The following is a 12,021-nucleotide window of genomic DNA, read 5'->3' as shown; positions in this document are numbered from 1 at the left end:
ATTCAAAACATACAAGGCAAAAATTGAATAGAAATGAAAATAAACAGTTCTACTAAACTAGTTGGAGACTTCAATATTTCACTCTCAATAATGGATAGAAAAATCAGGCAGGAGTTAATTAAAGAAATAGAGGAGTTGAACAATGCAGTAAACTACCTAGGTCTAACAGAGCCTTCTATAAATAACTGCAGAATACACATTCATCTCAAGAGCACATAGGACATTTTCCAGAATAGAACACATGTTAACCAAAAATTAAGTCTTAATAAATATAAAAAGATAGATACCATACAAAGTACCTTCCCTGATTAAAATGGATATAGTTAGAAATCAGTAACAGAAGTAAAACTGGAAAGTTAACTAATTTGTGGAAATAGACAACACACTCTTATACAATCAATAGATCAAAGAAGAAATCACTTGAGAAATTGAAAAATACTTAGAGACAAATGATAATGATAAATCAAGATACCAAAACTTATGGGATACAGTGAAAGTAGTACTAAGGGGGGGGGGGCGGGGGGGAGTTAAAGGTATAAATATTTACATTAAAAAAAGCAAAAAATATCAAATAAAAAATCTAACTGTTTTTTAATCTAAAGAACTAGAAAAAGGAGAACAAACTGAACAGAAGGAAGTAAATAATGAAGATTAGAGTAGAGAATAGAAAAACAATAGAGAAAATCAATAAAACCAAAAGCTGGTTATCTGAAGTGATCAATCGATTGACAAACCTTTAGTTAGATTGATTAAAAAAAGAGAGAAGGCACTAATACTGAAATGAGAAAGTTATCCACATAGACTCTTTTCCTTGGGATAATCCTAGAGAGGAGATTACTACCAATTCTGTAGGAAACAAAGATAAAAGAGAGTACTATGAACAGTTGCACACCAACAAATTAGATAACTTAGATGAAATGGACAAATTCTTAGGAAAACAAAATCTGCAAAGGCAAAATCACAAAGAAAATTATTTTTGACCTACAGTTGGCAAGGATATTTAATTAGTAATAAAAAAATGTCCTGACCAAAACAAACAAACAAAACAAAAAAAAAAAACACGTACCCGATGGCTCTACTGTTGATTCCTACCAAGCATTGAAGAACTAACACCAATTCTCAAACAATTTAAAACAATTGAAGAGGAGGAAATTCTTCCTCACTCATTCTATGAGGTAAATATTATGCTGATACCAAAAATACACAGAAAGGAAACCTATTGACCAATGTCCCTGATGAATATCAATGCAAAAATCCTTAACAAAATACCAGCAAACCAAATTTAGTAGCACATTAAGAGAATTATACTCTATGACCCTCCATGACCAAGTGATGTTTATTCTTGAAATGCAAGGATGTTACAACATACAAAAATTGATCAATGTAGTACAGAATAAATTAATGGAATAAAGGGGGGGCACACATGATTATCTCTAGCTTTGCAGAAAAAAAACATTTGACAAAATTCAATACCCTTTGCAGGGGCCTGATGCGGCGGGGGCCAAATATGGTGGGGATCTCCCTTTTCCACGTCCTGATCGGAAAGAGAGATGAACGAACCGGTCCTAAATGGAGGCGGCCAGGGATTGAGAAATAATAGAAATAAAGAAAACAAGACGCAGAAATAGATTCACAAAGCTGGGGCTGGGTGGGGCGCCATGTTTCCTCTCTCGTGGAGAGGCTGCAAGACGATGACCCTGAGCCACCCAGCAGGTTTATTTTATATCCCCAAAATCCAGGAAGTAACACCAAAACTTAGGATCAAAGGAGCTTATTTGCATTCTTAACTAGGCCCCAGCATTACTGGATTTACATATCTAGACCCGCCCCTGCTGACACCTGGGCTGCTATGAAGTCAGAACTGATTAACATGTCCAGCCTCATTGGGGAAGCAAGTTCCAGGGCATGGTTCTGCCTACACCCTGAGTTCAGCTGACGATAATTAAAAGAAATGCCCAGGTACCTCCCAGGCGGCCCTCTACAACCCTTTCACTCAGCAAAGTAGGAATTGAAGAAAACTACCTCCATGTAAAAAAGCCATATATGAGAAACCCACAGCACACATCATAATGGTGAAAGACTGAAAGCTTTTTCTCTACAATCATGAGCTAGACATGAATGCCTGCTTTCACCACTTTCATTTCAACACTGTACTGAAACTTTTAGCCAGAGCATTTGGCAAGAAAAAGAAAGGCATCCAAATTAGAAAGGAAGAAGTAAAATTATTCCTGTTCACAGATGATATGATTTTATGTGTAGAAAACTCTAAAGATTCCACACACAAAAATGTTAAAAGTAATAAACCAATTCAGCAAAGTAGCAGGATACATAGTCAATATGCAAACATTAGTTGCATTTCTATATACTAACTATGAATAGACTGAAAAGGAAATTAAGAAAACAATTTGTAGGAGTATATGGAGTAATCAATGTCGTTGAGAAAGATTATTCTGCCAGATAACTGATTGCAAAGCATAGTATAGTGACATAAACTCCCTTGTTTTCAAATCCAGGACCTACCACTTGTTCACATATAAATTTGAGCATATCCCTCAATCTTTCTGAACTGTATTGATTACATATGCAAAGTGGGTATAATAAGTCCAAATTTGCAAGGTTTTTATAATGAGCAGTGAGGTCAGCTTTGTAATGCATCTGTCACAGAGCTCAGCAATGAATGAGAATCATTGCTTGAATTTTATTTTTATTATGGAAGTAAAACTTTGGAGGCTGATAGTATCTAGTATTTCATCACTACCATCAAATGCTATCCTACATTTTGTGCCTCTGTTGATGTATACATGCTTTGATTAACCTTGAAGTAGAGAATGAATTTGTGATGTTATTACTACAAAGAAACTATTTTGGGTTTGCAGGTTGCCATGGATTCTGGACCTACCATGTTGGTCCCCATGTGTTTGGTGGAAAACAAAGATGAGCAGATGTCGGTGAACCAAAAAGCCTTAAAGATTCTTTACAAGATTTCTCAACCAGTGGTGGTTGTGGCCATCGTTGGGCTGTATCGTACAGGAAAATCCTATTTGATGAACTGTCTTGCAAGAGAAAAGTGTGGTGAGTGAAGTCCTCTGACAGAAGCTGTTTGCTTAACTCCAGCTGAATCTCAGCGTCTCACTACTTCTCTAGGGTCACAGGAAGGGAGATCCCAAATTTCTTATTAGACACATTTTCTAATTCTAGTTCTTAACAGCAAACTTGCAACTTGACCTTTTTCTGTTCCTAATTCTTACGTCTATGTTTCTGCTTCCTATAAAAGGAAAATCTCTCAAACTAGTGCTCTGAGATATCTCTTCTAACCCACCAGGCATTAAGCTCTTGAAGTTATGTCTCCCACATGAAATTTTGCTTTTTATTAACTGTGATATTCTTATTAACTAACCAACATGCTTGACTATCTGTCATCTTAAAATTTTTCTCTGGACTCCATATCTCATTATGATTAACACCTCATTTTTTCTTTTTACTTCTCTTCAAGCTAAAATACTTTGTCTGTCTTAATTTCCTTTCCCAATTCTACACTTCCCACCTCTCTTTTCAGTTGACTTCCCACTGTTTTTAACCCTAACAGTCCACTGAATGCTGTCATTATATTTACCAATGAACTTCATTTTGTATAAAAATGGATGTTTCTTTAGATCCATCTTAGTTCCCTGTTTGACATCTTATCTCATAGTTGATATCTCTCTGCTCCTTGAAATTCTTTCTTTACTCAGCTTCTGTGGCACCACACTCTTCTGGGTATCTTTTTATCCCTGTGTCTAGTTCTCTTCAATCTCTTTACCAGCCTCCAACTTTTCATCCACTCATCTGAATTGTAGGTCCCTCCAGGACTTGGCCCTGAGATCTTTTCTCTCCTCTGTTTATACTTTCTCAATTTGACTCATCCAATCTCTGGACTTTAAATGCCAGTTTTATTCTCATATCTCTGCAATGGATATTTCTTGCCTCAATATCTCTTCTGACATTCAGACTCATTAATCAAATAGCTATCTAACTTTTTCTTTTTGAAAGTTTTCCACTTAAAGTAATGTTCTCAATAAAAGTCTAGATCAATCCCCACTTTGAAACCCAAATGAAAACAAACAAAACAAAGCAAAATAACAGCACACTTTCTGCTTTCTCAATCATTTCTTCCCAGTAGTGTACCAACCTTCTAGTTTCAAGATCTAACTTGATAGCCCTCACTTAGCTTATCTCCCACATCCAATTCATACATCCACCCTCTAGTTACTCTTACTAAATATACCTCAAATTTGTTTTTCCATTTTTATCTTACCATTTTAATTTATTTTTAATCCTCACTGGAAGACATGCTCAGTGATTTTAGAGAAAGAGGAAAGGATAGAGGTGGGGAGGGAGGGAGGGAGGGAGGAAGGAGAGAGGGAAGGAGAGATAGGGGGAGAGAGAGAGAGAGAGAGAGAGAGAGAGAGAGAGAGAGACAGACAGACAGACAGTCATCCATTGCCTTCCAGTGCTTGCTCCAATTGGGGGATCTAACCTGAAACCTAGGTATGTATGTGCCCTGACCAGGAATTGAACCCACAACTCTTAGGTGTATAGGACGACACTCCAACCAACTGAGCCACAACGACCAGGGCCACACCGACCAGGACTATTTTAAGATTTTTTTTTTTTATGAGGCTAAGTCAGTCTAATCTTTTGCCTGAAATCCTCCCCCCCCCTTTTTTTTTCTGAAGTGTCCTTTTTCTACTTTGACCCTCTCTAATAAATTATCTTCAAAGCAAACAAGCAAAATTTTATCTAGCTGCTTTTAATGCCTTCCTTAAGCTTGCATTATTCTTACCTAAAATCCATACTCCTCAGAGGCCCACTGCGACCTAGTCTTTCCTATATCTTATACATTTTCTCCGTAACTGGTTATGATACAACCATACCAGCCTTCTTGTTGCCCTTGCAAATTGCAAGCCTTTTCCTATCTCCAGTTCATTGAACCTGTGGTTCACTCTGCCTGCAATACTTCTTCTTTACCCAGCTGGCTTCTTTTGTTCAAGGCTCTGCACAAATGTCAGTTATCAAAGAAGTCTTCCCTGCCCATCCTGTCTCATGTTGCCTTTCCATTTAAATTTAACACAATATGAATATATTTTATATAATTATATATTTACTTGTTTTTCTTCTTATATTGAAATTAAAATCAGTAGAAGAAAAAAACCTTACCTGGAGTCTTTGCTGACAGATTTGAGGCAACAAGTATAGTTATGTGTAGAACATAGCAAGCACACAGTAAGTGCTTCTTTAATTGAGTAAGAGAAACATAAATCAGAATGTATATCTTTTAGGTCACTGCTATTTTTATATGACTTTAGCCTTCATGAAAATTCTGATTAGAGCACTGTACCTTGGTGTTGCAGAATATATTGTAGACTAGCATATCCAAATCCTACAAAGCCCATGAATATGGTTTACTGTAAAGAGAATCTGACAGTGGGAATATAAAATAAGTAATAAGAAAAATAGAGGACAACATACTGAAATTCATGGACAGGATATGAGAATATAGAAATAACATCAACCACACATCAACACCTTTTCTATTCTGGTTCAGGGTGGGGTTCTCAGTTCTGTTTTCCCTCAAAATAGAAAAAAAAATAAGAATAAATGCGATGTGATAATGTTTCTCTTAAAGAGTGTTTTAATTGTTTCTGGGATTCCTTGAATTAGTTGTGATTCACAGCATCTTCAAAACAAGTAAAAGGTGAGATGCAGCCACAATCTTTTATGAGGGCTTATAAAGTATGCTTATTAATTATTTATTTATTTGTTATTTATTTATTTTTCCATTCCTATCTCTCCATCATCCCATCCATTAAGACCAGATTTCACCTTCCTGGCTCATAAACTGGTTATAAATTACCAGGGTCTTAGCCTTCATTGGCTATAAGACTCCAAAGAGAAGTTGTTTCTGTATATTGTAGCCACTGCAGTATCCCCTGAGCCTTGAACATATCCCCAATGCCAAGAACATAATGGGTGCTTAATAAATAATATTGAATAAGTTGTCCTGTTCATTCCTCAGACTATTGAAAGGTCTTGATCTAATTACAATATATTCAATTCACTTCTTTAGGGAGTCGTGATTGTTGAATGGATAAAAATCAAAGCTTTCTTATGGGTAGCATACCCCTTTTCTCATCCAGTGTGTGGGTAGGGCCTCATAGATATGAACAGGGATATATTTACATTGCAAAATGGAATTAGAAGTCTGAATAAACCAAACTTATGTGAAAAAGTGTTACTGCTAGTAAAAGTGTGAGTAGTTAGATGGTATACAAATTTGGACACCCTTGAAATGGAGAAAGCACTACTGTATATTGTATCTTAGGGCATCTATAACCCTGTAAGTCTCATTTTGTGGCCCATGGGCTTCTTGGACTTTCTGTTGTCACTCTGTGTTGCACTTCCCATTCCCTTGCAGGTTTCCCTCTGGGCTCCACGGTGCAGTCTGAAACCAAAGGCATCTGGATGTGGTGTGTGCCCCACCCCTCCAAGCCCAACCACACTCTAGTCCTTCTGGACACTGAGGGCCTGGGTGATGTGGAAAAGGTAAGGCAGAGTCACAAACAGATATCTTTTAATGATCTTTTGTCATTTAACTGTTGTGATCTATTCTTGAAATGCTGAAATTTAACTATATTGAAGGAGGCAGACTTTGGCCTCTTTGAAACTCATTTCTGGGTTAAATAAAATAATGTGGTATATTAGATAAGATCTTTTATTTCTGAGCACTGAAGTGGATAATTTTACCCTTTGTAACAAGCCTTTATTGAGAAACTGAATTCAAGGATCTTGAGCTGAATTATACATTGTTTATACTACAATAATTGCTGTCTTCTGTAACAATTTAGGCAACTAAAAAATTTTGGCTGTCTTCAAGGCTCCTCATTATTCTTCACAGGAGTTTGCTTTTGAGCTTTATCTTCTCTACCTACCTTCTGCTCTGTGCCAGTCAGAACAATAACTCTACTTATTGCATTCCAACTCTCATTTTGCTTCTGTAGTTCTTTCTACTTGCAAGCTTCTTTCATTTCTTCAAGTCAAGATTTTATAAATCCTTTAACATCCAGCACAAAATTTTTACAGATGTTTCATAGTATAAACCCACTCTTTCTCTAACTCCAGTATATTTTGTTCATCATTTAAAAAATATTTTTTTTATTGATTTCAGAGAGGAAGGGAGAGGAAGATAGAGACATCAATGATGAGAGAGAATGATTGATTGGCTGATTTTTTATTTGATATAATGGCTGTTGTTTTTACTAACATTCACTATTACTGTGTAACCTTTTAATTATATTGTTGTCATCTTCATTGCATTTGTTTTCAAATGTTTGTAAATACCATGAAATAGATATCTCAAGTGTAACAATTATATTCATCTTTGCTTCCCTATACCTAAGAAAAATATATAACATTTAGTGGTAGTTCATAAATATTTAATTTACTTGGTTTTATTTTGAGAGTTCAATTGTGACTAGCATAATAGATATTCTATAATTCACTTTTTGTTAAATGAACATGTGATGTCACTTATGAACAATGAATTGTTCAAAATTATTGTATTTACTCCCACTTAGAAACAAAGAACACTTTAAGGAAAACATAATTAGAATTCTTTTATAGGTGAGGAAAGTGAGATCACAAGAAATGTCAATGTAATTGCCGAAGCTGAGATTTGTCTTTAATTCTGATTTCAAGGTTTTTTCCTTTATACCAAACACACTATGATCTGAAATAATAAATTAAAAATGATTGAACAAATAACTGAATGAATTTCTGAAAATAAGACTCCTAAATGTTTTTTCTAACATGTTTTCTAGGGTGATCCTAAGAATGACTCATGGATCTTTGCCCTGGCTGTGCTTCTGAGTAGCATTTTTGTGTACAATAGCATGAGCACTATCAACAATGATGCCTTGGAGAAACTGCAGTATCCTTCCCAGGTTTATTGAGAAATTGATGGGAATGGAGACAAAGCTGAGTTCTCTTTCCCTGCGGCTGAGTGGCCTTTGGTGGAGCAGAGGGAACCCAGGGCAAAAGACAATGTTTATAGTAATTTTTTTGAGGGAAGTGTACGGATTGTGGGTAGGAAGTTCCTTTTCCTTAGCCAGGTCCTAGTTATGTGACAGAGTTGACAGAACTCATCAGGGCAAAGTCCTTCCCTACACCAAATGGAGTAGAAGATTCAACAGAGTTTGTGAGTTTCTTTCCAGACTTTATCTGGGCCGTACGGGATTTCACCCTGGAGCTGAAGTTAAATGGCCACCCTATCACAGCAGATGAGTACCTGGAGAATGCCTTGAAGCTGATTCCAGGTAACAGGTTGGCTGGGCAGTGGGTGGTCCAATACAGGGTGGGAGGTACTAAACATTACCTATTATCTCTAATAGTTGCATTTGTATTTTAAGATTAGATAGAGCCCTACAGAATTGGTTTTTGGAACCTAGGTTGCTATTTGTTGGTAACTTCTAGTAATTATATAGTTAAACTCACCCAAGAAGACTGGGGCTTAATGAAGAGTGAAAATTATTCAAAACTGAATTTCACCTAAGATAATTTATTTATTTATTTTAAATTTAATAAATCTTTATTGTTCAGATTATTACAATTGTTCCTCTTTTCTCCCCCCATAGCTCCCCTCCGCCAGGCTCCCACCCCACCCTCTGCTCTTACCTCCCCCCCACTGTCCTCATCCATAGCTGTACGATTTTTGTCCAGTCTCCTCCCACACCCCCTACTCCCTTTTCCCCCTGAGAATTGTCAGTCCACTCCCCTTCTATTCCCTTGATTCTATTATATTCACCAGTTAATACTGTTCATCAGATTTTTTATTCCCTTGGTTTTTAAATTCACTTGTTGTTAGATATGTATTTGTTGTTCATAATTTTTATCTTTATCTTTTTCTTCTTCTTACTCTTCTTAAAGAATACCCTTCAGCATTTCATATAATTCTGGCTTGGCAGTGATGAACTCCTTTAGCTTTTACTTATCTGTGAAGCTCTTTAGCTGACCTTCAATTCTGAATGATAGCTTTGCTTGGGTAGGGTAATCTTGGTTATAGTTTCCTGCTATTCATCACTTTGAATATTTTTTGCCATTCCCATCTGGCCTGCATAGTCTTTGTTGAGAAATCAGCTGACAATCGTATGGGTGCTCCCTTGTAGGTAACTGTTTTTCTCTTGCTGCTTTTAATATTCTCTCTTTGTCTTTTGCTCTTGGCATTTTAATTATGATGTGTCTTGGTGTGTTCCTCCTTGGATTCCTTTTGTTTGGGGTTCTGTGTGCTTCCTGGACTTATAAGTCTACTTCTTTCACTAGGTGAGGAAGTTTTCAGTCACTATTTCTTCAAATAGGTTTTCAGTATCTTGCTCTCTCTCTTCTTCTGGGACCCCCATAATTCTTATGTTGGTACGCTTGAAGTGGTTCCAGAGGCTCCTCACACTATCTTCACATTTTTGGATTCTTTTTTCTTTTTGCTTTTCCAGTTGAGTGTTTTTTGCTTCTTTGTATTCCAAATCTTTGTTTTTTGGAATCCTCTAGTCTGCTTTTAGGTGTCTGTATAATCTTTTTTATTTCAGTCAGTGTATACTTAATTTTTAGTTGATCCTTTTTCATATCCTCAAGGGTCTGGCTAAATTTATTGGCCTTTTCTAGGAAATTCTTGAAAAACCTTATAACCATGGTTCTGAACTCTATCTCTAGTCACTTGTTTTCCTCCATTTCCTTCATTTGTGACCTGCCTCTTTGTCTCCGCATTTTAGCTGCTTCCCTGAGTTGATAGAGTGAGTTTGTGTGCTAGGTGTCCTAGCAGGGCTCAGTGGCTCAGCCTCCCCAGTTACATGAGGTGGACACTCTTGGTGTGCCCCTTTGTGGGCTGTGTGCAGTCTTGTTGTAGTTAAGCCTAGATTGTTGTTAGTATCACTGGGGGGAGTTGAACTCCAGGCCAATTGGCTGTGAGGATCAGTGTGTCTCCACTGGGAGAGCTTCTGTGCTCAGCTTGGATGGGGCGGAGTCTCAGGGTGGAACAGACAGCCTTGGTTTCCTGTCAGCCCTGCCTAAGAGGTCCCTGTGTCTCAGTGTCCTGCGGCAATGGCTTCACGCACCTCTGAGAGAAAGCTGCTCTAAGTTTTGCCCACTGTCAGACAGTCCAGTTTCTCCCCGAATGAGTCTGGGTACCCAAAGTCTCACCCAGAACTGGATTTCAGTGCAGTCAGGAGGTTTTGTTTCCCTCCCAAACGAGAAAGCTAGCCGTGCACTTGCTGCCAGCCCTCTCTGCCTGCTGCGAGTAAGCCAGCCACGTATTCAGCTGCCTACCCTGTCCGCGCGCTTGGGTCTCTGCACCTCTATCCACAGCTCCTCTGAGTCTCAGTGTCTTTTCTCTTTCCTTCTAGTTGTAGAATTTCCACTCAGCCAGCTTTCTGGTGGTTCTGGACAATGTCCGCTCTGTCTTTTTTATTTGGAATAAAAAAAGACCCCGAATAGCCAGCAATCCTGAGAAAGAAGAATAAAGTAGGAGGGATCTCAGTACCAGATTTCAAGCTGTATTACAAAGCCACTGTTCTCTAAACTGGCACAAGAACAGATATATAGATCAATGGAATAGAATAGAGAATCCAGATATTGACCCAAACCACTATGCTCAATTAATATTTGACAAAGGAAGCATGAACATACAATGGAGTCAAGACAGTCTCTTCAATAAATGGTGCTGGGAAAATTGGACAGATAAATGCAAAAAAATGAAACTAGATCACCAACTAACACCATACACAAAAATAAACTCAAAATGGACACAGGACTTAAACATAAGACGGGAAACCATAAAAATACTTGAGGAATCCACAGGCAGCAAAATCTCAGACATATGCCGAAAGAACTTCTTCACCAATACTGCCCCTAGGGCAATAGAAGCTACAGAGAAAATAAACAAATGGGACTACATCAAAATAAAAAGCTTTTTTATAGCAAAAGAAACCATCAACAAAACAACAAGAAAGCCCACTGTATGGGAGAACGTATTTGCAAATGTTATCACTGATAAAGGTTTAATCTCCAACATATACCATCTATGGTGATGAATGTTAACTAGACTTACTATGGTGATCATTTTCAATATATACAGATATCAAATCACTATGTTGTACACCTAAAACTAGTATGTTATATGGTAACTAGAGGCCTGGTGCATGAATTCGTGCCCGGGTGGGGTCCCTTGGCCTGGCCAGTGATCAGGGCCTATCAGGGCCTATCGGGGAAGGCCAGCCAGGGGGAGGGACCACGAGAGGTTGGCTGGCCTCGGGAAGTTGGCTGTGGGAGTGCACTGACCACCAGGGGGCAGCCCCTGTGTTGAGCATCTGCCCTCTGGTGGTCAGTGGGCATCATAGCAACCAGTCGACCAGTCATTTGGTAGATCAGTCATAATGGTAGCACAAGCTTTGATATATATAGATTATAACAATAAAAATAAATTAAAATATTTCACTCATTAAAATGTCATAATAATAGTGATTCAAAAATTATTTTTTGATGAGCAGGGGGCAAGAGTGATTCCTTTCCCTGGTTCTTATCTAGAAGGATTTGAAGAATGAAGCCATGGGCAAAAGTGGTAGGTGATAAGTATAAAAACTTTAGTGTAAACAGACACTATCTCTAAAGCTCCTAATTCTAAGTTTCTATTCCTAAGACTCTGTCTCCCCTGGCTAAGATAGGAGATACAGAAAGGTCCCCTAAAGAGGGTGGCACTGATCTCTTTGTCTTGAGGTTTTATGTATTCTAGAGACCCTTTCCCTTAATCTAGGACCCCAGTGCTTTCCTCATTGGACATTAAACTACACAGTATTAATTTCAAAGCTCAAAGCCCAGGTGGTTGCCCCCTCTTTCTTTTCCCTTATTTTGCAACATTCCTCTATCCTCTGTGAAAATATGTTTCCTTTTTTTCTCCTTTTGGAATATATTTCTCTAGCTTCTCCCTTTTGCTTGACTTTC

At 37.8% G+C, this 12,021-nt stretch overlaps 1 protein-coding gene across 1 annotated transcript in view; it reads left to right on the top strand.

Moving 5' to 3' along the window:
- The first annotated feature begins 2,879 nt into the window (after nucleotides 1-2,879).
- Nucleotides 2,880-12,021, top strand: part of LOC103298005 (guanylate-binding protein 6-like) — a 29,840-nt gene continuing 20,698 nt past the window's right edge. Inside the window, exons 1-4 of the mRNA XM_054721287.1 lie at nucleotides 2,880-3,072; nucleotides 6,455-6,582; nucleotides 7,857-7,966; nucleotides 8,155-8,351. Of these exons, the coding sequence (XP_054577262.1) occupies nucleotides 2,883-3,072; nucleotides 6,455-6,582; nucleotides 7,857-7,966; nucleotides 8,155-8,351 (625 nt within the window). The 5' untranslated portion in view covers nucleotides 2,880-2,882. The remainder of the gene's footprint in view (nucleotides 3,073-6,454; nucleotides 6,583-7,856; nucleotides 7,967-8,154; nucleotides 8,352-12,021) is intronic.

The sequence above is a fragment of the Eptesicus fuscus genome, chromosome 9 (assembly GCF_027574615.1).
Source record: "Eptesicus fuscus isolate TK198812 chromosome 9, DD_ASM_mEF_20220401, whole genome shotgun sequence".
Taxonomy (NCBI): domain Eukaryota; kingdom Metazoa; phylum Chordata; class Mammalia; order Chiroptera; family Vespertilionidae; genus Eptesicus; species Eptesicus fuscus.
This window is presented reverse-complemented; position numbering and strand designations above follow the sequence as displayed.